This window comes from Dendrobates tinctorius, unplaced genomic scaffold (genome assembly GCF_039654945.1).
Source record: "Dendrobates tinctorius isolate UK_male_01 unplaced genomic scaffold, ASM3965494v1 ptg000186l, whole genome shotgun sequence".
NCBI classification, from domain to species: Eukaryota; Metazoa; Chordata; class Amphibia; order Anura; family Dendrobatidae; genus Dendrobates; species Dendrobates tinctorius.
Window position 1 is genome coordinate 3,711,707 of NW_027361853.1, and position 27,996 is coordinate 3,739,702.

General features: G+C 42.6%; 2 protein-coding genes across 3 annotated transcripts; one reads left to right on the top strand and one right to left on the bottom strand.

Moving 5' to 3' along the window:
• Positions 1 to 16,340, bottom strand: SLC39A9 (solute carrier family 39 member 9). 2 transcript variants are annotated; one of them, XM_073552164.1, is made up of 8 exons: positions 16,322 to 16,340; positions 14,271 to 14,393; positions 9,585 to 9,693; positions 7,762 to 7,944; positions 7,618 to 7,686; positions 7,447 to 7,532; positions 5,737 to 5,871; positions 1 to 2,001 (listed from the first exon to the last, which is right to left on the bottom strand). In XM_073552164.1, exons 2-8 carry the CDS (start codon positions 14,364 to 14,366, stop codon positions 1,765 to 1,767), a joined length of 915 nt encoding a protein of 304 aa, XP_073408265.1. In that variant the 5' UTR covers positions 14,367 to 14,393; positions 16,322 to 16,340; the 3' UTR covers positions 1 to 1,764. The 2 variants fall into 2 exon arrangements, with proteins under 2 accessions (XP_073408265.1, XP_073408264.1); XM_073552163.1 differs by lacking the exon at positions 16,322 to 16,340 and adding an exon at positions 16,167 to 16,304.
• On the top strand, positions 16,341 to 27,993 carry ERH (ERH mRNA splicing and mitosis factor). The gene is made up of 4 exons (XM_073552165.1): positions 16,341 to 16,535; positions 20,590 to 20,677; positions 24,983 to 25,103; positions 27,547 to 27,993. The coding sequence occupies exons 1-4, from the start codon at positions 16,341 to 16,343 to the stop codon at positions 27,647 to 27,649; spliced, it is 507 nt and encodes a 168-aa protein (XP_073408266.1). The 3' UTR covers positions 27,650 to 27,993.
• Positions 27,994 to 27,996: the final 3 nt, after the last annotated feature.

Consider the following 27,996-nt stretch of genomic DNA (forward strand, 5'->3'; position numbering starts at 1 on the left):
TTTTTTTTTTTTTTTTTTTTTACTAATGATGCAAGTTATTGGCTCTTAGGTTTTAAATTCAATGCTTTATCAATCTAAAAAAAAGGATCGCACGCAGCATGTCTTACACGCAAGGACAACTGCCCTTCGACTTGAGAGCTGGGATATCTTGAGAAGTAGTTTTAACAGCTCAGCACATTGGAAGCAGCATCCATGACAAGACAAGTTTACCGCTGCAATGGCGCATACAGCAAGAGCGGGAATTGCCCCCGCAAAAAAATAATTCCAAGAAAATGGAAACTGAATGTTCGTAGGATGAACATTGCTCCTTCAAACACTGACAAGTCATTACCAGAAATACTTCATGTAAAACATTAAATAAAACAGCGTCTTTCTGCACGGAAATAACCTTCTGTGTCACTGTGGAAGAGGGCAGGGGTTAATACGTGATTACACTTGCGCGTCTTCAATCCATTTACCCTATTATGTGGTAGATATACTTACATTTAAAGAGGATCTGTCGGCCCCTCTGAAGTCTCATTTAGCAAATGTGTGATAAAATACATCGGACTTTCCTCTAAGAACTCTATATTGTGCTGTTCCTCAGATATTCCTCCTGGAAACATGTGAATACACTGACAAGTAGGTACTAGCATTGTCAATGAGGCATTGCTCTATACACTATGACACTGTCAAACTGTGTAGAGACAAATCATATTGACGAGCAAAAAGGTGACACACAATTGTCAATTTATTGCTATATTTCCAGGAGAAATTACAGGACATCCCTAATGGACAATCTCTTATTACTGGGCGACTAAAATACTAAAAAACAGATACTCATCTCTCATATGGGTATGCTGGGATCAACATCTGGGGGGGGGGATCACTTGAGCACCGAAGCTGATCTGTTAGTGTTTACATTTCCTCCGAGTTATGCTTCTTCTTGATCAGATTGAATGTAACGCTGTAGTTGGTGATTGGCTGCAGCGTTCACGTGATGCCCTTGTTGGATATTGATCCCAGCAGACCGACTGAGTACAGACGAGCAGCAGCGATGTCCAAGAGGTATATCTCCCCCACACCCTCAACGTACTGTGTCTATTAATAAGGGGATGTCCACGTATGGAGGCATAAACCATACAAACAAAAAAAAAAAATGGTCCCAGATCTAAATGTATTTGTTAAAAATAAATCAGCAATTAATTGCAAAACAGGTATAAAGATGCGGCAGGAAAATATGAAGAACACACCGTCAGGAGGAGAAATGTGCAGAAAATACTTTTGATTTTGAAATACATTACAGCTGAACTAGAATGGAGGAAGCCCCGGCTTGCGGCAATGAGCATGCTGCAAAATCCATGCCAAGCAGCTGCGGAAACATCACAGTCTCCTGATAAGGAACTAATGATTGTAAGAATAGTCAAATCAGACAAAATAACTATTAGGTTTAGTTGAAAGTTACATTTGAAAAAAAAAAAAAAAAACCCATAAGAGAACCTGTCGTATTCTATTTCCTTGATGCCATCACTGTAAATGATCCTGAATACACTATACCCATACATTAACGACCAATCATTGTAAAAAAAACAAAACAACACACATGTATATACAGGGTGAAGGTCTGGCTGTCACTGGACTGTAAGACAATAAAAATCACCCCCGCAGGATATTCCAAGAAAGTCATTTCCAACGACACAATAATTCTTTGTGGACAGACATCGGTCTTTGAGTGTCCTCGCGTTTGTCCGGTGTTATTAGTTCAGGAACACACAGACATGGACCTCAGTGTTGATGTCCTATAGATAAGACCAGAGGTATTAAACATCCCAAAACTAAGGCAAACACTTCCAGGCGACTCAGTCCTTTAGCAGGAGCACTGCCTGAATCCGGCTTGTGGCTGTGTCCCATTCCTCCGACTTCCGGTAGTACGTGGACTGTGGCCACATAGAGGAACGTCCCGGCGGAGAAGAGCATTGCTACTCCTGTGGCATTTACTTCAGAGAGCGCCTCCTTACTGCTCTGTGAAGAATCATACAAGATGACGTTATTTTATGTGCGCTGTCATTACAAATTTAAAGGGGTTGTCCAATTACACTGTGTTCCAAATTATTATGCAAAAGAGTTTAGGAGTGATAAGGTTAGAATTGTTTTGCTTGTCATTTAAACTCATTGCTGGTGATGTGTGTCAGGGCTTCTTTATATCACTGAAAGCAATTGCAGATACCTGTGCAAATTAGTTTGGCAGGTGTGTCCAAACAAAGGTAAGACTACTTAAGAAGGCTGTTCCACATTAAGCAGCCTACATTTTTTGCCAAAATGGGAAAGAAAAAGGATGTGTCGGCTGCTGAGAAGCAACAAATTGTGGAGTATTTAGGTCAAGGCATGACTACAATCAACATTGCCAAGACACTTCATCGTGATCATCGCACAATCAAGAAGTATGTAGCTGATTCCCAGCACACACGTGTGCGTGCTGATAAGGAAAAATTGAGGACTCTTTCCAACAGGCAATTGCGTCAGGTTAAAAAAGCAGCTGCAAAAATGCCTTGACATAGCAGCAGACAAGTTTTTGAAGCTGCTGGTGCCTCCAACGTCCCCCGAACAACAAGATGCAGGGTCCTTCAGAGGTTTGCAGCTGTGCGTAAGCCGTCCTGTCAACCACCTCTAACCACTGCACACAAGCAGAAACGGCTCCAGTGGGCCAAACGATACATGAAGACTGACTTCCACATTGTTTTGTTCACCGATGAGTGCCATGCAACGCTCGATGGTCCAGATGGATGGAGTGGAGGATGGCTGGTTGATGGACACCCCATGAAAACACGGCTAAGGCACCAACAAGGAGGAGGTGGAGTAATGTTTTGGGCTGGAATCATGGGGAGAAAGAGATTGTCGGCCCCTTTAGGATTCCTGAAGGGGTAAAGATGAACTCCATAATCTATGTGGAGTTTCTAAAACAGCACTTCCTGCCATGGTTCAAGAGGAAGAACCGTGCTTTCCGCAGCAAGATCATTTTCATGCATGATAATGCACCGTCTCATGCTGCTAATAACACATCTGCATCTCTGGCTGCTATGGGCATAAAAGAGGACAAACTTATGGTGTGGCCACCATCTTCCCCTGACCTCAACCCCATTGAGAACCTCTGGAGCATCATCAAAAGGAGTGTCTATGATGGCGGGAGGCAGTTCACATCTAAGCAACAGCTCTGGGAGGGTATTCTGTCCACATGCAAAACAATTGAAGCACAAACCATCCAAAAACTGACAAATTCAATGGACGAGAGAGTTCAGAAGCTTCTTTCGAACAAGGGGTCCTATGTGCAAATGTATCACCACCGAGAATAAAGTTTTGACTTGAAAACTGTTTGATTTCATTTTGTAATAAGCTGATAATGCTTATAATTTCACAATTGACCATTTTTTGTTCAAAATAAAAAGGTTGAAAACTCTGCTGTGCATAATAATTTGGAACATGCATTTTGAGTGTTTCTTATTTTTAAAAATATACTGTTTTCATAGGCAGTTTGTTCAAAAACATTGCAATAATACTAGAATACTAGATGACTGGAAAATAACAATGACTGCAATTCATATAGGTAATTTAGAGAAAATATGAGGAAATATTTTTTGCATAATAATTTGGAACACAGTGTAGAAGAAGTTATCATCTATCCATAGGAAATGTGATAACTTACTGATTGGGGGGGCTTCGATCGCTAGGAGCCGCACTGATCAGTAGATTGGGAATTCTTATTCTAGTTAAAAAATGGGGCAACAGGTTTAACACCCGACTGCCACTCCACTCATTCTCTTTGGGGCTGTTAAACAAAAAAATTTAAAAAAAAAGTGAAGCACGGCGCTCAGCAGCCCCCTAGGGAATGAAGTTGCATCGCTCATTCTAACAGGGAAAAAAGTGCCGGTTCTGCCTATTGCTTTGAGTCTTAGTGGTCAGACACCACCTATTAAACAAGTTATATTGTTTTCTGTGGATACGTGATAACTTATTTTACCAGATCACCCCTTTAAGGTGTAAAACATACACATCTTATATGCAGTGGGGCATCTTATATGCCGGGTCTGGAGCAATCTGCACATGGCAGGGGAATGGTCCCGATGACGAAGGGAGGGTGTAAGTGGAGTTATCATCCCCTTTTACCTCATTGGTGGCTATCTGCGGGTCTCTGTGCTGGGGATCGGCGGCTCCTCCATCTGCAGTGTGGCGGCTCTGTGCTGGGGGTCGGCAGCGGCTCCTCTTTGTCCAGCGTGGGGGCGCTGTGCTGGGGTGCAGCTGTGGCGGCTCTCCGTCCAGCGTCGGGGCTCCTCCGGCATCTCCTCAAAGCCCGGAGGCCCAAGGCAGCTCCATTGCTGCGATGCGGTGGCCTCCGGGAAAATGGCCGCCAGAGCCCGTGCATGCTGATTCAGATCTCAATCTGAGCATGCGTGGGCTCCGGCGGCCATTTTCCCGGAGGCCACCGCATCGCAGCAATGGAGCCGCCTTGGGCCTCCGGGTTTGGGGGAAATGCCAGAGGAGCCCTGACACTGGACAGAGAGCCGCCACAGCCGCACCCCAGCACAGCGCCCCCACGCTGGACAAAGAGGAGCTGCGTCGACCCCCAGCATAGAGCTGCCACACTGCTGAAGGAGAAGCCGCCGCACCGCTGCCACCAATGAGGTAAATGGGGGATAATAACACCACTTACACCCTCCCTTCTTCATCGGGACCATTCCCCCACCATATGCACTCGGCGTATAAGACCACACCCGGCGCATAAGACGACCCCCGACTTTTAAGAAGATTTTCAGGGGTTAAAAAGACATCTTATACGCGGGAAAATACGAAAATATATATATATATATATATATATATATATATATATATATATATATATATATAAAAAAATATGAGGAAATTGGGATCCAGCAAAAGGATGAAAGTTCACCAGATTTGTAAAAACTTCCTGAGGACCGTGAGGAAGGCACATAGTGCTGAAACATGTAGTCCCTTGCTGGAATGCTACCAGTTGATTGGAGTTCCTCATACTTTTCATGACATAATGGATTAATAAAGAAGAAGTTTTTACAAATCTGGTGAACTTTCATCCTTTTGCTGGATCCCAATTTCCTCATATTTCTATTTGTTGGGGCATACTCCATGCCTGGATCCGTGCAAAGCATAGGGTGAACACTGATCACTGCATCAAGAGGAACTCCTTTATGGTGAGCTGGCTATATGTTTTTCACATTGTTTGAATATATATATATATATATATATATATATATATATATATATATATACACACACATACATATATATGTACACATACACACACACACATACACATTTATTAATATTGTGATGTCACTTCTAGCTTAAGATTAATTGTGAAAAGTCTACGGAAATCTAGTTATACACAAATTCAAACAGTGAGCAGCTTTCTGTGCCCTATGTAATAGAATGAACTATACGGGGCAGGAGTCCTCCTATTAATGGGCTATGGCCCATCCACCCTTGCACTGATGACTGACAGCTGTCGTGCTATACAAAGTATACAGAACAAGGAGTTTACTAGAGGCAGGTGGGACAGAAAGCCGCCACTCATGGACATCAAGGAATCCAGCGGTTGCAATCATTTTGAAGACTCCGGCGTAACTTTGATTTTATGAGGACTCTGCTATACTCGTGGAGCCAGGCACTACCATTCGGCACGCGTTACAGGTGCATAATATTAGGTGTAATTTCTAATTGGCTTACCTTACTTAATCCCAAATAGGTCAGCATGGATAGTACTGGAGCGGCCAGTGCGAATACAAGCAAATGCTTCCGGATTCGGTTACGCTCCAACCCTGCATGCATAAGAAAAGAAACCAAGCCAAACGCAGCTGGAGCCTATGGGAAAGTCACATCCAGATATTAACTGACCAATGCGTGTACAATTATTTAGAGATATTGGTGTTTTTTCTGGTCTGTAACAGTGATTGCAATAGCAACAACTGAAAGTGCTGCCACTATCTGTTCACTATCACTAATGTATGTCAGGTCTATGCAAACACTTTAACGGTTGTTGCCTTTTTGCCATTTCTAGCGCTGCTCCAGGCCTCTCGTGGACCACAGTTGTGACTAGCCGGCTCACTCAGGCGTCTGCGGACATCACTTTTGCATGGTTAGTCTCCGAGACTCAGAAGGAGGATCTAATTGACTTAAATAAGAGGAAGTAGCTGTTCACAAGGAAATCCGGCAAGAAATATCTACAGCTATAAGAGGGCACGGAGCAGAGCTGGAAATCGCAGACGACAGTGATCGGAAAATATATGAATGCACACACTGAACAGATAGCAAATAGATAATACAATAAATAAAAAGGAAATGTTGGAATGATACCTAAGGGCATTGTTCACACCAATCTTGATGAGACATGCTGGCGCTACAGGCACAACCCCTTCATACCCTCAGAGGTGTGCTTGCACACCTCCCAAAAAGTGTTTTATTCATGTTCTGCGTTGCATGCAAGTTGCACAGTGCAGTTCAATGGGCAAATCCAGATTTCCATCAGCTTCGCCCTGGTCACTTCAAACACCACCTCTTCTATCCTGATGTAAGTGGATGACGTCTCCTATGTTACCCACACAGTACTTGAAGTCTTGCGTCAGCTTCACTTCCACTTCACCACCTTCCTGGATGTTCAGGAGGGCAGAGTGAGGCGCCTGCGCAGGGCTCCGTTTCCACTGTGCAGGAGCGAGACTGAGTACAGTCTGGATGACGTAGAAGACGTCATCCATTTTTATACAGATTGCAGGTGGCGTTTGAAGGACTGGGGTGGGGCACAGAGTGCCATCTGGATTTACCCACTGGACTGCGCAGTTGTATGCACCGCGGGACATGAATAAAACAACTTTTTCGACGATATGCAGCGGTATATTTAAAAGGCATAGAGGGGTTGTAGGAAACCCTGTTCGATGCTTTTAAAAGGTGATGGGCATGGTTTATATAGGTATAAAACTGGTGACTGGTTTTCTTTAAATAGGTCAGAGGTATACATCATAAAAATTACAACACATCTCTGACGTACAGTGCAAAAACATCTCCAAACACATGATCTAGACTAGTTACAAATATACCCAATTTTCAGGTAAGAGCAAGATTAGGTATGCCAAGGTTTGCGGCCTCTTCATATAAACAATAGTGCCCATTGTCACAAAAAAATGAATGTTTGGGAATAAACAGCATTATTCAAATCTTAACAAAAGCAGCTGTATGCCAGAATCTGACGGCACCAAACATTTGATTTGTAGGAAAAGCACTATACAGTGTTCCATCATCATTTTGCTATTTCTGCTGCACAGTGTTGGAAAAAAAACCGGCTTTAGAGGCTCAGTATTGTCTGCTTTCCTAGGACTCAGCAATCTAGTATTTCAGAGAACAGTCCAGATAAATGATGAGGACTAATAGGGTGAAGAGATTTACCTTATGCAGCATGATGGCCACGAATACAATCAGTTGCACACTGGTCTGTGATGTGGAAGCTGCAGCCCCGAGAGCGACGCCATCAGCTGGACAAGATAAAATGATAATTATGCCTGTACAGGAAAGTAGGCAGTAACTGTGCTATTTGATGTTGCGGTACAATCGCATTACCTGCAGCATGTACCACAAGTCCCAGGGTGGTGGTGATCTTAGAACTGGCTGCTCTTGCTGCCTCTGGGTCTAAAAGACAAAAGAAATCAGTGCAATGCTCAGAAGCAGAACTGCGGTGTCCTTAGCCATCACACCAGCACTCACCATCTGCAGAGTGCACGTGGGAGCTGCCAATCTGATCCACCAGCAACATGAAGACAAAGCCCAGTACCAGCGAGACCCCAATGTACGCATGCAATTTAGAGTGGTCATGCTCGTGGACTGCCGAGACTTCTGGGCCAGTCTCTGATTCTTTTACTTTTTGGCTTTCCAATTCATGGTGTTTTGCTGGAAAAAAAATATATATTTATCTACCATAAAAGGATTTAGAAAAACTATGAATTCATGAATTAATGTGGAAATGGGTGAACATAGCCTAAGAGTTTAGTGCGTCAGCAAGCGGATACGGTATATTAAAGAGGTTGTTTATCATTGATGACCTATCCATGATCAGCTGTTCTTAGTGTTGGCAGGCAATGCTCAGTTGTGGAGCTGCTCTGTCTCTTGATAGAGGCCACAGCCGGATATTGCACCTACACCTCCTATTGATTTAAATAGGAAGCGGATGTGAAGTACCCGACCTCTATCAGAAGATGGCCAGCTCCGCAATTGAGCATTTCTGGCCGGTGGCTGCCAACCCCGAGAACTGCTGATCAGCAGGGGGGGCAGTGTGTCGAACCCTGACTAATCAGACATTGACGACCTATCTAAAGGATAGGTCATCAATGATAAAGTAGTGAACAACCTCTTTAGTAAAAATACACTATCGATTCAGACCTGAAACGGACAACTAAAGGGGTTCCAGACCTAAAATTGTGTCCACAGGTAGGTTAGAAGTAGGGAGGCAATAGGCGTTAAAAGGAATCTGCCACAATGATTTTGCCACTTTACAAGCACTGCATAATGTAGGGGCAGAAATCCTTATTCCAGTGATGTGTCACTTACTGGACTGATTGCTGTAGTTTTCATAACATCACTGTTTTCTCAGCTAGTAAACTTGCTGCCATGTAGCCCTCCATATTAATGAAGTCTGTATAACGCCACCCCCACTATAAATTGCATAGGCAAAAAGCTACCAGTGTACACAGAAAGCTGCCCATCAGTGCTGTCGGCGGGGCTATACAGATCTCAGCATTCAAAGATCTGCAGCAGATACAACTGTGATTTTATCAAAACTACAGCAAGCAGCTCAGAAAGTGAAATCGCTGGAATCAGGGTCTCTGCCCCTACACCATGCTGTTCTCAGATAGGGTAGCAAAAGTCTGGTGAGATTTCCTTTAAAAGGGTTTTTCTGAACAATTGATGACCCATTCTTAACATAGATTATCACTATGAGATCAGTGGGGGTCCTTCTGATGGTGCCCTGTATCCCCCTGACAATCTATTTGGGAGGACCACATTCACACTGTAGGTTCTGGTGATTTACCTAATTTATAGGGGTCTTTAAAGAATGAAGCAAACTACAAACTGCCATGTCTTAACTACAATCATCTCTTCTAAGCAGGGACCACCAGAAGAGAGGTCCCCTTTTAGTGCAGGAGTTTCATAAGCATAAATCCCCTGTATTCTTCATTAGACTCTTCAAGTCACACGTCACATTAGTTTTTGTGCTACACGGACTTATAGCACAGGAGCCAGGCAAAAAGAGCTTACATAACCAGGAGTATAGAGAATGCACATCTCTAGGTGCATTAGTTCCAGGTATTTGCTCAACTTCACCTAGAAAGTCACAATCCATTACACCACTTGTTTCAGCATTGAGCTCATGGTGGGGTGATGTGGCTATATAGTGACAGTGTCATGAAGAAGAGCGCTCGATCTATAGCCTTTAGTTGCTACTTGTGGTAATATTACTAGTTATAAGCCTAAACAAACAATTCAGCCAAGAAGAAAAAAACACCCTGTGAGCAGGATACAAAGAGACTAACCTTCAAGAGCTTCTTCATACAGAGCGTGCACACCTTCTGGAACAATGACCGCCAGTGCTGTTCCACAAAGGAGACCTGCACCCAGTACAGTCACCAGCTTTAAACGTTCCTGAAAGATCAAAAAGGAATTCAATGAGTCTACAGGAAACAAGACTTCCCAAACTATACATGCAATTGACAGTTTCAGGAATAGCACTTTTATTACATTTTTAATTATAAAATACACATTCGTTAAAGAGTAACTAAACTTTACCCAAATACGTTTTCTTTTTTTTAGCCCTTTATTTCCCTGCAGATCACTAAGGTTCTGGGTCTTGAGACCCCCCAATGATAGCTCAAAAGGCTACTTAGAAGTGCGCAACTAGAAGGAGACTAATCTCTAAAAGGGAATCAAAGAGGAATGATTATTAAAGCCCCCGTTACACACTGCGATATCGCTAGCAATATCGCTGTAAAGTCACCGATTTTGTGACGTTACAGCGATATTGCTAGCGATATCGCTACAAGTGACACTTACCTCCGACCGGCTCCCCCGCTGGTTATCGCTGATCGCGCGAGAAGCTGCTGGACCATTCCTCGTCGGTCACTTCCTGCTGGGGCTTCCTGCTGTGACGACGAGCGACGCGTGGAGCCGGGCGGGAGGACGCAGGATCGTCGCGTCTGACAGGTAAGTAGCGATCCCCGTCCCCAGCGATGTCGCTGGTGAGATCTGCCTGTGTGGCAGCTCACTAGCGACCACCTAGCGACTCACCAGCGATCCTGACAGCGTCATATTGCTGGTCGGGATCGCTGGTGAGTCGCTAGGTGTAACGGTACCCTTACTCCAAAAAAATGTAAATACCATGTAAGAATCCCTGTGCTCACGGGATATTCTCACATTTTTACATTTTGCACTGTGTGGCTCCATTGCAATGATATTCACATTTTTTTTTTGCATTTGGAGTGCAGTATATGAAATTTCTATTTGCAGAACAACAGGCTTCTCTCTGGGGGCATGTGCTTAAACTGCTCCCTCCCAGATGCTGCCAATCACAGCTCCACAACTAATCTAGCAGTCTCAGACGTTACCGAACTATGATTGGCAGGTCTGAGGAGGAGTGAAATTGCACACACTCAACAGACTCTAAAGAAACACCCATTTGCATTACAAGCAGAGATTTCACACACTGCGCTCCAAAAGGAACAACTGTGAATATCTCTGCCATGGAGTGACGCAGCACAAAATGGGAAAAAAAGTGGCAAAGTCAAGGGAGCGTAGGAATTTTTACAAGGTATTTTTTTTTCTAGCAAGTGACAGGTCCTCAAAATTTAGACCGTTCAAAACAATGAATGGTATTGGGAAGTCAGCAAGTCCCGTTTGTTTGGAGAGTGCTGAATCTTAAGATTAGGACACGATTGGACTAGTTTCATGATTAACGGCATCAGATGCTGATACCACACAAGTGTAAGTGATTTAGGGTAAAAAGCTGCAGGTTATTTTCCCAGAGAGAAATAGTATATCATGACCGATGCAGGAAGGAAAATTACCCTGGCAGGTCAAGGCTCACTGCGCAATGAAGTCCATAAAGTAGTGTCACTGTAATTCCATCTAAGGCCAAGCCAGCCAGCCCCGAGCTGTGACGTAGGATGACCTGCACTTGTTATCCTTCTTATTACTGGACAGCTGAGAAATTGAAAATCTGCTGCGGCACAATTGCATAAGGCCTCACGCATACATACGTTTTCACGGACAAAGCACGTACCATTTATAATCAATACAGCTGTTCATATGGTCATGTTTTTTGCAGACCGTCAACAAAAAAATTCATGGAGACATGTCTGGTTTTGTTTGTGGGAAAACCCTTTTAAGTCATTGTGTCTTTATTTGCATAATCTGTAGATTATCTCCATTATTTTATTCTTATAAAGAGGTCACCATATACATGTGCTTGCATGTTGTCTAAATTCCCGGTGTTCGGACACCAGATGGACACTGGACTTTGTCCTATGTCGGTCTGTAATGCGCTGATTACCTCTTATTTGCTACCTACCCTACAATTTCAATAAAACTTATTGAACCATAATAAACTGTTATCACATACTTGTATTCTAAACGGAAAAAACTCCAGTTTTTCTTGTTTGACTGGTAAATGACGTCACTGCAGACAAAAACAAACAGGCTACCTATTACAGTCAGAGAAGAGATAAGGAGTAGAGCTACGGAAACAACCTAAAGACCCAAGAATCACAAATAATAAGTACAGTCTCAATGATCTCAACAAATCCTTAGGTAATACAGGAATCTACAACACAGATAGGACACATAACTTCAGCCTAAAGTAGCGACCAATGACGTAATGCTGAGCAACGTGGACGAAACCTCTCTCAACCTCTAGCTAGGGCTGCCAATATAACAAACCAGAAGAACATAAAAAAATGGGGGAAATATCAACAGGGCTGCCACCGGGAACTTCAGGGCCCCATACTCGCAAAATTTACAGTTCCCCCTTGAGACTCTGCCCAATCTTCACACAAGATTCCCCGCCACAGCCCCACTGCATCCTCACCAATCCCACATTAACAGATCCCATTGAATACCACAACACATACATAGCCATCAGCATTTGTTTTGGACGAGCAGGGAGGAGTACACAAGAAAAGTAGCAGGTGGGAGGTCAAATGTGGGGGGTTGGGAGGTTGGACATGCACCTCATCACTTTCGGGGCCTAAAAAAAACAATGCAATGTATACACGATCATCATAATATCTGCAAAGGGAGAAAACCAACAAGTCTGCATATTGAGTTATTTGTACAGATCTCAATTTCACAGGTCCTCACTCTCTTGCGAGGCCTATGGATAATCTAGGAATAGTTACAAGAACCCATTATTCATCTATACAAATGTTTGGCTATGCATAACCCAGAAAGATAAATTACAACCAACATATCTAATATAATACAAAAAAAACTATTACTCCTACCCTGCTTCCAAAACACCCTCCATAATTTACATTATGAACCTATAAAGTCAATATATTATTCACTACAGCTATTATGCTATTAACAAACCACTATCTACACGTTGTTATAGTAAGACAAGATGTATTCCGTACATCCCAAAATTTATTAAACTTCCCCAAGCAACCCCTATTCTGGTACAGTGTCCGCTCGTAAGGTACAATTGAATTTACTAGTTCAATCCAAGCTCTAAGAGACGGATGTTGATTACCCATCCAGCGTAAGGCCAATATTTTCCTGGCTAAAAAACGTGTCTCCCACAGGAAAATTCTGATGTGGTGTCCCCATTTCTCTTCCTCCAGCACACCAAACAATGGAGTGAGAGGAACAGGAGTACCTATGAGGGAGGTTAACAACGAGGTCACCTCGCTCAAAAAAGATAGAATAGTTGGGCATCCCCACACCATATGGATAAAATCCGCATCCATTGTATCACATCTTAAACATTCTGAGGATTAGGACCCCACCATACTAAATAGTTGTTTTTTCATTTTTAAATAAAGTAAAACGGTGTGTATTTTTATTTAAAATAAAAGGACTTTATTCTGGCTGTGTGTTTATTTACAATGTGACCATGGGGTTAGCAATGGAGAGGCATCTGTAAGACGCCTCTCCATTACTAATCCATGAGCTTGATGTCACCATCAATACAAAGGTAGCATTAACCCCACTTGCCACCGCTACAAGGCAAGTGGGAAGAGCCTGGAAAAAAAGACAGAATTGGTGCATAAAAAAGATGCACCTTTTCTGGGCGGCTGCTACTTTTAGGATGGGTGACATAATGTCCATGACCACTTACCAGCCTGAGAATACCAACCTCCAGCTGTATGCTTTAGCTTGGCTGGTTGTCAAAAAAATGGTGGGGGACCCTACACTATTTAAAAAAAAACACTCTGGGACCCCTCTATTTTGGACCAACCATGATAAAGCTGACAGCTGAGCGTTGCAGCCCGCAGCGGTCAGTTTTGTCATGCTGGTTATCAAAAATAGAGGGTAACCAATGCCATTTTTTCAAATTTATTTACAGCGCAGGCGCTGGGTGATGAGTACTCCCATCAGCAGCACCTGCTCTGGCTGTTATTAGTAGAAGCAGGTGTAGGCTGATGGGAGTAGTAGTCGCTCATCAGCCGACGCCTCTGTGACTGGAGGTAAACTTTTTACCTCCGTTCACAGCTGCTGGCACTCTGACCAGTGTTAATAATCTTACCGCTGATCAGAGCCGTTGGTGTTCCTTGTGCTGTCATGCAGATAAAAGTGTGGGAAACAACCAATGTCCTAGAGAAGCCCATGTTCGGGGTCCATGCCCGAACAGTAGGGGTTCAGTATGGACCCTGAATTTTACTGTTCGGTTTTGCCCCTCCTCTCTCTATTTATTAAATCTCCACCCTCTTCTGTCCCAGTCTACACAGCAAAGCTGACTAGTGAGCTGCATATAGCAGGAAATAGCCCATTATATGCACTGGAGGCCACTGCAACGTATAAAAAAAATGAAAAAAATATGTTTCCGTAAATACCTAATAAAATATGTAATATTTTGATGACATGTGGCCTTTATTAATGAATTGCTTTCATTGGTTCAAATAAAAATGGGAATTAAGCTTGTCTAGTAATACCTATATACATATTGTGTACCTAGAATGTTCACAGGAGAAACTGATGTGCTACAAATAAAAAGGGCTCGTCCTTACCTCTGAAAAATTAACTGCGAGTGGGATTATCCCGGACACATAACAGCCCACCAGCATAGCCAGCGACAGCAGGCTGATAGAGCTGAAGTCATCCATCACTGCTGTAAGAACTCAGGCTCCACTCTGCAACAGAAAGAGCAAAAACTGCATTTTAGAATGGGAAACATACTAACATCTGATTTATCAGAGCAGAGAAATCTACAAGAATGGCACCAAAACTTTGCAACCGGTTTATAATAATGAGAGTTTTAAATATTATTGATTAAAATAAACAACCTTAGGCCTCATTCACATGCCAGTTTTTCACAAGATAGCACTCATAATCATGAGTTTACGGGGTGTTATTCATGTCTGATTTTTTTTTTCCTCGGACTGAGTGGTCCGTGCAAACCTGCAGAGACATGTTCAATATTGATCCGAGTTTCAGATAAAAATGGGCAATGCAAGTCTATGGTCCGTGAATAAATAAAACAGCATTTGGATGACATCTGTGTGCTGCCTGATTTTCACTGACTGATCTATAGGAGAAGGTGGAGAAACTTTTCTTATCAGTGAAAACACCTGATGAAACGCTGACCAAACTTATGAAATTTGATGAAACTGGGACTGTTTTTCTCGTACGGCAAAAAAACTGACATCTGAACGAGTCCTTAGATCTCCTTCAGACATCCATGATCGTCTGTCCGTTCTCAGATTGCAATGCACGGACTGGCCATGCATGTCCCGACCCAGAGTGTGACAGCTTCATATATTTCTATGAGACCGTCACACTCAGGTTATTTCTATGATCCACCACATCGTGCACTGCGAAATAGCCCTTATGCTGATTACAGACTACAAGATGGGTCTTTTTTATAAATATCAAAAAAACTATTTTCAAACTCACTTCCTTAGATTTTAAAACACTTTTTAAAAAGTTGGGAAAACAAAACTGCAAATTCTGACATTCTCCAACTTACGCTGTCTCCGTTGGGACTCTGCACAACGGATTTCTCAATAATGGTGCGGCATGATGTGGGACACCGCACATACTACACGGTAACAATGTAATGTGAATGTATTGGGTAGAGGCAATGTGGCCGGCCAGATTAGTTGCTTTGGGGCGCATTTATAGATGCAGGAAAGTAGTCCAATGTTGAGCTAGAACATTCCTCCATTTCCTTTTTCAGAAAACCACTAAGAAAAAGTGCAGTGTTTTTTAATTATTTCTGCAGCGCCGACGCCAATCAGTGAGCTCAGCGGCTCGCGCTATCTACTCGGGCAGAGCTCAGTGACTGCCTGCAGCGCCGTCTATGTGACATCAGCAGGGCAGACATTTTCTTGACGCTATTTTACCAATTTGGCATATTAATTTAATGTTTATAGTGCAGACTTTTACCAATGATGCCAAATATGGGTGTTTTTTTGGGGGGGAGAATGGGAGTTAAACTTTTAGAGGGGGTCAGTTCTTCTATGAAGACCGACCACAAAGGCCAGAGATGGCCACAAAGGCCAGAGATGACGTGATTGTGCCGGGCAATAAGATCATGGTGGAACCAAAGGTGCAGTGTGTGCCCACTGTCGCTTTCCTGTGGAGCAGAACTTTCTGGCCATGAACTTTATAGTAACGCCAAGATGGCGGCTTCAATAAACCCCTGGCTGCCATTGTAACCCATCAGGACCCCCACAGCTGCATCACAAGGCGGTGACAGGTACAGTATCGCCCCCCTGGAGGATGTCATCCCTGTAGTGCTGCTCTCAGTGACTGACTGCAGCGTTTCTGGCAGTATACAGCCTGCACCTGCCCTCCCATGACGGCTGACATCACATTACTGCTCACACGAGAGCAGTCACCCAGCTTTCCCAGTGACAGGCAATGGGCTGAGCTAACCATGCAATAACGGAATGATAACGCACAATGACGGAAGGAGAAATCTCCCTTGGATCCGGATGTCGGCCGACTTGTCCTGTCCTAGAAGGGTCGCACGATGTAACTGCGACGACAATCCCGATCACAGCTGCTGACAACAGGCCTCAGCGGGTAACACACGCACAGGCCGCCATCTTGGTACCTTGGGGCCTGTAGCTGCCATGGTGTCACTACGCGTGTACAGAAACTCTCGCGAGGTTACGCGAAACGCAGTAATGGGGAACGTCACTTCCGGTGACCTTTACGTCATTTCCGGGTTACTTCTGAACGCGCAACTCCATTTTCGTCGGAAGTTGCAGAGAGTGCTTCCGGGCAGGTGTACGGTTGGTTTGTGTTTTGTGCAGAGCTCAGAGATGGTGAGTACGGACTCCGCCAGTGAATGCATCCGTCCGGCTCACACGCTGCAGGGCCCGGTCTCCGCCTGCTCTGTGGTCCACCTGTGCGGGCGGCGGGCGCTGCGGCCTGTGTGCGGCAGGAAGGGGCCGCTGCACGGAGCATTAGCACGTTTGCAGCCGAGCTGCGCGCGCAGCCCTACCCGGGAACAGTAAAGGGGATTCCGACCTCTGGAAATAACGACCCTCTCCTTGACGGTCCTGCTCCAGTTTAACCCTTTCACGACTGGAGCATTTTATTTTTTCCGTGTATGAAGATTTAAAAAAATCTCTGAACGTGTCTTTCTTTGTATAATGTGGGGCCTATTTTCTTTTCTGGGATCTGAGGGAAAATGTGCTATTTAGATGAGTGCCACTCGCCGCACACATAATCCAATGAAACTTAGTAAAAAAAAAATCCTGCTTCCTGACGTGTTGCAAGCACGAAAGTGAGTGTAGGTAAGGCCTCTTTCACACTTCCGTTTTTGACCATCAGTCAAAATCCGCCGGTTTTTGAAAAAAACGGATCCGTCATTTTTTTTTTGGGCGGATCTGTTTTTTTTTTTTTTCCCATTGAGTTGCATTACTTGCGTCCGCCGGCATGCCTGGACGGAGCCTGCAACTTTTTTTTTGCTGCAGGATCCGCATCTTACGTGCGCATGCCCAGAGAAATGAAGTCAGGAGGAAATTTAACCCTGAAATCATTTCTGGCAGACGGAAAAAATTCTCTCTTTCCTTTAAAATTCTTCTTTAGGCGGATCCGTAAAAAAAAAAAAAACGATTCGGTGGCATCTGTTCACATCAGTTAAGAACGGATCCGCTTTTTGGTGGATTTTGACTGACACAAAAAACTGAAGTGTGAAACGGGCCTAAGTGAAGCATTCAGGTTTCTCCTTGTGCCTAGTACTTGCCCTGGGAGCCAGCCGTCTCATGCACCGAGGCATAGCTTTCAGGGGCCAGATGTGATGGTATTAGGGCAGGTGCAGACGGCCGTGTAGTCTCTCATCTACGGTAAGAGAATCGGGCTACTTGTATTTGATGTGATCTGAGCCTGTCGGATCAAAAGCAAAATATTTCTGTCTTCTCCATTCTGCGTGTCTGCGGAAATCAGACTGCAGATGTCATCCGAGTGCACTCTGATGGTTTCCGGTCTTGTGTGTGGCCGAGTGCACTCTGAATATCTGATCAGTCTGGCATGCTTTAATTTATTTTTTTTTGCCCAGTTGTGTTCACGACCTATAGACTAACATTGGTTCGAGTGCAATCCGATGTTTTGTCAGATCGCACAATACGCTTGTGTACACCTGCCCTATAGAAGTATTTCCAAACTCCAGTTCTCACAGCCCTTATCGTGTTTTCGAAATTGCCCAGGGGAGAGGAACTAGCCATTTCTGATGCTTTAAGAATAATTCCATCCCTGGTTCAATACTAAGGAAATCCTGAAAACATCTGTTGGGAGTCGTAAGATTTGGTAATTTTTTGTCTAAAGTCACCTTTTCTTACCTAAGAAACTCTCTGATCTGACCCATAAACACATTTTATGGACTCCCAATTCATGGCAATAGGAGCTGATCCTCAGTGATAAGTTGATGACGGCATGGACCTCAGTTTGACAACTTGATGCATCAGCCATGATTAGTGTTGGTACCGACTATAGTCATTTAATGACTACAGCATCTAGGTGGTTAACAGTGTGTGGGGGCTCCCTCTTTCACCAAATGTGCACCCTGAGATCTTGATTGTGTGGTCCTGATGTTTGACATGGCTATCGTGCCCTGTTAACAAGTTATCAACATTTAGATGGTAAAAAATAAGTTTTGCAAATTTCCTTAAAAAATGAAGAATTCCTGCTACAATTTTAAACCTTCACAATGAGTTTTTGATGTTGTAGAATTTCTGCACCTTGCGTGTTTTTTTTTTTTTTTTTTACCTGTGGGTTTTCCGCATCTAATTAAGTTACTGTATTTTTTTTGGACTGTAAGACTCACTCACCCCCCCCCCCCAGAAATTTTGGGGCAAAACTGGGGTCCGTCTTATAGTCAGAATATACTATACTTACAATTGGGCAGTGTTCACACGTAGCTTTTTTTTTTGCGTTTTTACGCGCGAAAACGCAAAAAAAAGCATCTCAGGCAATCCTATGGGATTCCACAATGCTGTGCTAATGCTGCAGATTATTCCGCTCGCGAGCGTGACGTCATCGCAGGTCCTTCACGCAAGGCATTACTGTGACCGGAAGATGCCGGGAGCGTCGCAGAGCAGATCGGGGGCCGTCGGAAGGTGAGAATAACAACATTTTTTATTTTTAACATATCTTTTACTACTGATACCGCATAGGCAGGATCAATAGTAAAAAGTTGGTCACACTGGTCAAGCACTATGTTTGATGAGTGTGACCAACCTGTCAGTCATGCGGATTTCCCACGAATTTCCACGGCAATTCCAAACGTGTGCACATAGCCTTAGCGAGGTGGCAGCAGGAGTCGGGCGATTTTTCCTATGGTCTGACGCTGCAGGGTGATGTCACTCCCATCCCTGGGTGGCAGGTTCAACTTCCATTGCCTCGACGCTGTGGCCTCCAAGAAAATGGCCGCGGTAGTCAGCGCATGCGCAGTTCGGGATTCTCGGAGGTCACAGCATCGAGGCAATGGAAGTGCTGGGGCTCTGGGTTTTCACAAAATGTCGCCGGAGCCTCTGCACCGCCGACCCTGCCGCACCAGTCTGCATCACATCATCGCCGGACCACAAAGTCCCCGTGACTCCGTTCCACCAGGGCTGCTGATCCCCACAGGGTAAGCTAAATTCAGGACTGTAAGTCGGACGGACCCCCATTTGACGCATTCATTTTTTTCCCCATTTTCTTTCTGAAAATTTGGGGTGCGTCTTATAGTCTGAAACATACTGCATATGGAGAAAATCCACACATAAAACTTTGTACTTGAAAGAGAATTTGACGTGGATTTCAAACGCACAGGAAAAAAAAATGCAGTAGACGTAAGATTTCTATACATCCCATCCACTTTGCTGGACCTATAAGACACGATGTTTGGGCAACAAAACTTTTGTAGGCACGATGTTAACTAATAATAAAAAAAAATCTTGTCAACTTCCTCGCCACACACCATGAGATCCTAGACAGTTATTGTTTACTTTGTATATCTTCCCTGCAGCAAGGTAAGCAAAGACTTTGGGACTGGTTCGACAGGTGGCAATTAATTTTATTTTCACACATTTACTTCTTTTAGGCTAAGTTCACACATGGCTTTTTTAATGCTAATTTTCAGCTCCATTGTACAGTACCAGCAAAGTCTGAGATTTCAGAAATCTCTTGCACATGTTTTTTTTTTTTTGTCTTCAGGACTTTGTGGTGCTTTGCATTGTTTTTTGGACATAGCACTGTTTTTGGCATGTCACTACTTTTGGCATTTTTTTTCAGCGTTTTTCACCCACTGACTTGAATGGGTGGTAAAAAAAAATGCAGGCATCAGGTTTTGCTGCGTTTTTGTGCTAAACCTGATTCTACGGAATAGGACTTTTTTTTTTTTCTTTCAACACTAAACTTTATCAGCATGCTCGAGAGACGAATCTAGCATGCTAATACCGCAGCAAAAAAAAAAACGCAAGAAAAACCAAGGGAAAAATGCTTAGTGTGAACTTACCCTTAGACTTTCTCCTAGACAAGCCTTCTAAACTAATAATTTTATGACAGTAGTTATCTGGAGCTGATCACTTCCATCTGAGAGGTGAGTGGCGCTGATGGCGTTAGAACCAAACACACCCGTAGTCAACATCTCTCGCTTCTGACGAGAAAGGCACCGGACCTGTCACCTCTGGCAGCTATTCCAATCGCAGTGTGTACAGCTGGCTATTCATACTGTTCTAGTAACGTGCATTTAGCGAGGGAGATAACTGCCTGCCAGTAACGTCAGACACTTCTGTCTGTAGAGTTTTCTTTTCCTCAAGAAACATTGAATGCCCAATGATAATGCTCAACATATAGGAATAACTTGTAAATCTACATATACTCTTTATTTTCCAGTCTCACACAATCTTGCTTGTCCAGCCCACAAAGAGGCCTGAAGGAAGAACATATGCAGATTATGAATCGGTCAATGAGTGCATGGAAGGTATGAGCTTATTTCACACCCATGTACAGTATGTGCAATCGTTTTTTTTATATATATGCTACATTATAAAGTGTGTGTATGTGTATATGTATGTGTATATATATATATATATATATATATATATATATAAAAAATACAGACCAACAGATTGGACACACCTTCTCATTCAAAGAGTTTTCTTTATTTTCATGGCTATGAAAATAGTAGATTCACTCTGAAGGCATCAAAACTATGAATTAACACATGTGGAATTATCTAATTAACCAAAAAATGTGAAACAACTGAAAATACGTCTTATATTCTAGGTTCTTCAAAGTAGCCACCTATTGCTTTAATTACTGCTTTGCACATTCTTGGATTTCTCTTGCTGAGCTTCAAGAGGTAGTCATCGGAAATGGTCTTCCAACAGTCTTGAAGGAGTTCCCAGAGATGCTTAGCACTTGTTGGCCCTTTTGCCTTCACTCTGCGGTCCAGCTCACCCCAAACCATCTCGATTGGGTTCAGGTCTGGTGACTGTGGAGGCCAGGTCATCTGTCGTAGCACCCCATCACTCTCCTTCTTGGTCAAATAGCCCTTACACAGCCTGGAGGTGTGTTTGGGGTCATTGTCCTGTTGAAAAATAAATGATGGTCCAACTAAACGCAGACCGGATGGAATAGCATGCTGCTGCAAGATGCTGTGGTAGCCATGCTGGTTCAGTATGCCTTCAATTTTGAATAAATCCCCAACAGTGTCACCAGCAAAGCACCCCCACACCATCACACCTCCTCCTCCATGCTTCACGGTGGGAACCAGGCATGTAGAGTCCATCCGTTCACCTTTTCTGCGTCGCACAAGGACACGGTGGATGGAACCAAAGATCTCAAATGTGGACTCATCAGACCAAAGCACAGATTTCCACTGGTCTAATGTCCATTCCTTGTGTTCTTTAGCCCAAACAAGTCTCTTCTGCTTGTTGCCTGTCCTTAGCAGTAGTTTCCTAGCAGCTATTTTACCATGAAGGCCTGCTACACAAAGTCTCCTCTTAACAGTTGTTGTAGAGATGTGTCTGCTGCTAGAACTCTGTGCATTGACCTGGTTTCTAATCTGTTAACCTGCGATTTCTGAGGCTGGTGACTCGGATGAACTTATCCTCCGCAGCAGAGGTGACTCCTGGTCTTCCTTTCCTGGGGCGGTCCTCATGTGAGCCAGTTTCTTTGTAGCGCTTGATGGTTTTTGCCACTGCACTTGGGGACACTTTCAAAGTTTTCCCAATTTTTCGGACTGACTGACCTTCATTTCTTAAAGTAATGATGGCCACTCGTTTTTCTTTACTTAGCTGCTTTTTTCTTGCCATAATACAAATTCTAACAGTCTATTCAGTAGGACTATCAGCTGTGTATCCACCAGACTTCTGCACAACACAACTGATGGTCCCAACCCCATTTATTTATAAGGCAAGAAATCCCACTTATTAAACCTGACAGGGCACACCTGTGAACTGAAAACCATTTCCGATGATTACCTCTTGAAGCTCATCAAGAGAATGCCAGGAGCGTGCAAAGCAGTAATCAAAGCAAAAGGTGGCTACTTTGAAGAACCGAGAATATAAGACATACAGTATTTTCAGTTGTTTCACACTTTTTTGTTAATTATATAATTCCACATGTGTAAATTCATAGTTTTGATGCCTTCAGAGTGAATCTACAATTTATATAGTCATGAAAATAAAGAAAACTCTTTGAATGAGAAGGTGTGTCCAAACTTTTGGCCTGTAATAAATATATATAGAGAGATATTACATACATATATACAGTCATATGTAAAAGTTTGGGCACCCCTATTGTTAACCTTTTTTCTTTATAACAATTTTGGTTTTTGCAACAGGTATTTCAGTTTCATATATCTAATAACTGATGGACTCAGTTATATTTCTGGATTCAAATGAGGTTTATTGTACTAACAGAAAATATGCAATCTGCATTTAAACAAAATTTGACCGGTGCAAAAGTATGGGCACCCTTATCATTTTCTTGATTTGAACACTCCTAACTACTTTTTACTGACTTCCTGAAGCACTAAATTGGTTTTGTAACCTCATTGAGCTTTGAACTTCATAGCCAAGTGTATCAAATCATGAGAAAAGGTATTTAAGGTGGCCACTTGCAAGTAGTTCTCCTATTTGATTCTCCTATGAAGAGTGGCTTCATGGGCTCCTCAAAACAACTCTCAAATGATCTGAAAACAAAGATTATTCAACATAGCTTTTCAGGGGAAGGATACAAAAAGTTGTCTCAGAGATTTAACCTGTCAGTTTCCACTGTGAGGAACATAGTAAGGAAATGGAAGAACACAGGTACAGTTCTTGTTAAGCCCAGAAGTGGCAGGCCAAGAAAAATATCAGAAAGGCAGAGAAGAAGAATGGTGAGAACAGTCAAGGACAATCCACAGACCACCTCCAAAGACCTGCAGCATCATCTTGCTGCAGATGGTGTAACTGTGCATCGGTCAACAATACAGCGCACTTTGCACAAGGAGAAGCTGTATGGGAGAGTGATGCGAAAGAAGCCGTTTCTGCAAGCACGCCACAAACAGAGTCGCCTGAGGTATGCAAAAGCACATTTGGACAAGCCAGTTACATTTTGGAAGAAGGTCCTGTGAACTGATGAAACAAAGATTGAGTTGTTTGGTCATACAAAAAGGCGTTATGCATGCGCTGTATTGTTGACCGATGCACAGTGACACCATCTGCAGCAAGATGATGCTGCACGTCTTTGGAGGTGGTCTGTGGATTGTCCTTGACTGTTCTCACCATTCTTCTTCTCTGCCTTTCTGATATTTTTCTTGGCCTGCCACTTCTGGGCTTAACAAGAACTGTACCTGTGTTCTTCCATTTCCTTACTATGTTCCTCACAGTGGAAACTGACAGGTTAAATCTCTGAGACAACTTTTTGTATCCTTCCCCTGAAAAGCTATGTTGAATAATCTTTGTTTTCAGATCATTTGAGAGTTGTTTTGAGGAGCCCATGATGCCACTCTTCATAGGAGAATCAAATAGGAGAACTACTTGCAAGTGGCCACTTTAAATACCTTTTCTCATGATTTGATACACTTGGCTATGAAGTTCAAAGCTCAATGAGGTTACAAAACCAATTTAGTGCTTCAGGAAGTCAGTAAAAAGTAGTTAGGGGTGTTCAAATCAAGAAAATGATAAGGGTGCCCATACTTTTGCACCGGTCAAATTTTGTTTAAATGCAGATTGCATATTTTCTGTTAGTACAATAAACCTCATTTGAATCCAGAAATATAACTGAGTCCATCAGTTATTAGATATATGAAACTGAAATACCTGTTGCAAAAACCAAAATTGTTATAAAGAAAAAAGGTTAACATTAATAGGGGTGCCCAACCTTATACATATGACTGTGTGTGTGTGTGTGTGTATGTGTATATATATATATATATATATATATATATATATATATAATATCTCTTTTGCCTCCTTTCAACATTCTTGGTCGGCAGCTGAGCTTTAAGACCATATGCAACCTGTGAACACGTGTGGCGCTGTTTGTGTTTTTTTTTTTTTTTTCTTTTTTTTATTTAAACAGCTATATTTTTCTAATCCTGGATATCCCTTATTGTGCGTTCTTTGTCAGTGGAGGGAGACAATAGGATCTGACTAGTTAAAATCTTACCTGTCCAAGTTGTTTTGTGGTCTCCATAGGGAACAGTGCATGAGACACAGCTCTGAGTCCTTGGCAACATGTTTATAGCTTGGTTTTATTTATTTTTTAGATTCTCTAGCAGAGGAAAATCAAACTGCACCAGTGGAGTGTTTTTATCACACCTGGGGATGAATGATTCTTTAGTTTCTGAAGTACACCAGGATAATCAACTGGTTTGCAGTGCTCAGCATGAACAAATCGTATATATACTGAATGTCCAAAGAAAAAAATGCGGCACTCAACACATAGAATCTTGATTTTTCATAGTCCTTTATTTCACCATAAGTGGCATAGATGATGAAGTGGATGTGCAAGTCAGGGAGGCATACGGGGAGAGGAGATGTAGACTACGGCCGTTTCACGTGCCTGACTTGCACAACCATTTCATCATCTATGCCACTTATGGTGAAATAAAGGACTTTGAAAAATCAGATTCAACATGGTGAGTGCCGCATTTTCTTCTTTGGACCTTCATTATTAATTTTTTTTTCCCATGTTGCGGTTTTCTGGAACAGCAAGTTATCTGCTGGATTTCAGGAAGAACAAATGAAGAGTTCTCCCACAGTGTCTCATCACGTTTCTTTGTTATATGATACAGGAGTGTGTAAGATGTATGAAGAACACTTAAAGAGAATGAATCCCAACAGCCCTTCCATCACCTATGATATCAGCCAGCTGTTTGACTTCATTGATGACCTTGCAGACCTTAGCTGTCTAGTGTAAGTATATGAGCATTGTGCTACATAATACAACAACTCTGATTACCATAAGGTTATGGGTAGTACAGGTTCAAGTATAAGATGAGCAATAAACTGCAGAAAACCTCGTATTTCCACCTTTATTGCTGCAAGATACGGTGTGGACTGTTCCCTAAATATTGCATTGTTGTATCAGGGAAGTTGAAGGACTTAATTTCCAGTCTTAAAAATTCTCTCAATATTGTCCCAATTCTGTCACCTCATCCTCGTTCCCTTTTCAACAAGCGATCACTGGCCACCATTAACTATAGGCTCTGGTGTTACACAAACATAACTAGAAGGGCTATAACCACAATTTTTAATGCTTTTATGATGAGGGCCCTGCATACCAGGATAGGGATGAGGGGGCCGTGCATACAAGGGTGGGGGGGATGAGGGTGCCGTGCATACAAGGGCGGGGGGATGAGGGGACCGTGCATACATGGGCGGGGGGATGAGGGGTCCGTGCATACAAGGCTTATACTCGAGTAAGTTTTCCCAGTTTTTTGTTTGTTTTTTTTTGTGCAAAATTAGGTGCCTTTGCTTATACTCGGGTCATCTTGTGCTAGAGTACATACAGTGTGTATACATACATACATTTATTTGAAGTTAGAAGTTTACATACACTATATAAAAAGACACACATGCATGTTTTTCTCAATAAATATGTCATGAAGTCAGAATAAACCTTTCCCGTTTTAGGTCAATTAGGATTACCATAATTAATATTTGCCAAATGCCAGAATAATGAGAGAATGTTTTAAGGCATTTTTATTACTTACTGCAAAGTCAAAAGTTTGCACACACTAAGATTACTATGCCCTTAAACAATTCTGGACTGTGCATATTATGTCATGTGTTTGGAAGCTTCTGTGTTTGTTTGTTTGTTTTGTTTTTTTTTTGTTTTTTTTGCAATATCTGAGTTAATTAGAGACATACCTGTGGATGTGTTTTAATGCACACATGAAACACACTGCTTCTTTGTGTAGCATCATGGGAAAATCTTAAAAAAGCAGCCAAGATATCAGGAAGAGAATTGTGGACTTGCACAAGCCTGGCTCATCCTTGCGTATAATTTCAAGATACGCAAGTACAGACAAGATGGGAATGTCCAGCCATCATACCGCTCAGGAAGGAGATGGGTTCTGTGTCCCAGAGATGAACGTGCTTTGGTCCGACATGTGCATATAAACCCTAGCACAAAAGCAAAAGACCTTGTGAAGATGATAGCGGAAGCAGGTAAGATTGTGTCAATATTCACAGTGAAACGAGTACTGTATCAACATGGGCTGAAAGGCCACTCTGCCAGGAAGAAGCCATTACTTCAAAAGAAACATAGAAAAGCCAGATTAATGTTTGCAAATACGCACACAGGAACAAAGACCTTAATATTGGGAGACACGTCCTGTGGTCTGATGAAACTAAAGTGGAATTTTTTGGGCATAATGACCATCGTTATGTTTGGAGGAAAAAAAGAAAAGCTTAGAAGCCTAAGAACACCATCCCAAGTGTGAAACATGGGGGTGGCAGCGTCATGTTGTGGGGTTGTTTTGCTGCAGGAGGGACTGGTGCACTTCACAAAATAGATGGCATTATGAGAAAAGAAGATTGTGGCAATACTGAAGCAACATCTCAAGACATTAGCCAGGAAGTTAAAGCTTGGAAGGAAATGGTTCTTCTAAATGGACAGTGAACTGAAAATATATGAGCTAAGCTGAAACGGTACATGTGAGCAAGGCGCCTTACAAACCTGGTTCAGTTACACCAGTTTTGTCAGGAGGAATGGGCCCATATCCAGACCAACTATTGTGAGAAGTTTGTGGAAGGAGATCCCAAACGTTTGATCCAAGTCATTCAGTTTAAGGGTAATAGTACCAAATACTAATGTAATGTACGTTAAATCTCTCTTCATTTGACAAGTATTAATAATTATGATATTCCAAATTGACCTAAAACGACTGTGCTATTTGTAGCCATTTGTAATGGCCTCTTTAATACTTATCTAAGAGTGTTTTCACATTGTGCTTTTCTGCACTTTTATGGGTCCCGTTGGGGTTTGCATTTGAATCCCCCTGAGGATTTGGACATATGCGATCACGGAGCATAAACTAAAATGGTGCCAGCAGAGCAAACGTGCTATGACGTGCATCATCTTTGGCCGTAGACATCTACTGGAGACAGACACCTATACGCCGTCTTCTTCGTCTGGGTGTCCGCCTCCAATAGTAAGTAGTTGTACTACTTATCACAATAGATTCCTTCAATACTTGCAGTGATCTGTCACTGACGGCTGTCTCAATATAATGTCGCTGAAAATAAACACACAGAAATTTAACTAATTGAAAAGGGAAATGTTAAGTTTTCCAGTTATCAATCTTATTTTATTTTTCTATTCCTAAAATGCTTTTGTGCTGTTCCCTTGCAGGTATCGGGCGGACACTCAGACGTATCAGCCCTATAACAAAGATTGGATCAAAGAGAAGATTTATGTCCTCCTTCGCCGACAGGCTCAGCAAGCGGGGAAATAGGGAGGTGTGGAGGATGACGGTGTACAGCGGGCAGTGGAGGGCGATTTTTGTTTTGTAATATAGTGCTTTGTGTTTTGTTTGTACTAGGGGACAATGTATTAGACCAATATGGAAAAGTTATCTTACAAACTTAAACACTACCGTTAAGTTTTGTTCACTCTGACCAACAGAATTATAATAGCAACCGATTGTTTGCTTGTACCCCTAATAACCTTGCAAACTCTAGCTGTACCTTTCAGGATGGCTGTAGTGTGCAACATTTTTCAAAGCCCCTTTTTTGAATGGATTCACTGTGCCCTAAATTTAATATTTTAGACAAAAATAAAAATACTTGGTAGTTAAAATCT

Coding starts and splice junctions, on each gene's coding strand:
- SLC39A9 (XM_073552164.1), bottom strand. CDS start 14,366: ATGGATGACTTCAGCTCTATCAGCCTGCTGTCGCTGGCTATGCTGGTG. Junction 9,694..14,270: donor TCGCAGTTAATTTTTCAGAG/GTAAGGACGAGC, acceptor TTGATCTTTCAG/GAACGTTTAAAGCTGGTGAC. Junction 7,945..9,584: donor GTATGAAGAAGCTCTTGAAG/GTTAGTCTCTTT, acceptor TTTTTTTTCCAG/CAAAACACCATGAATTGGAA.
- ERH (XM_073552165.1), top strand. CDS start 16,341: ATGGTGTCACTACGCGTGTACAGAAACTCTCGCGAGGTTACGCGAAAC. Junction 20,678..24,982: donor GGTCAATGAGTGCATGGAAG/GTATGAGCTTAT, acceptor TATATGATACAG/GAGTGTGTAAGATGTATGAA. Junction 25,104..27,546: donor GCAGACCTTAGCTGTCTAGT/GTAAGTATATGA, acceptor GTTCCCTTGCAG/GTATCGGGCGGACACTCAGA.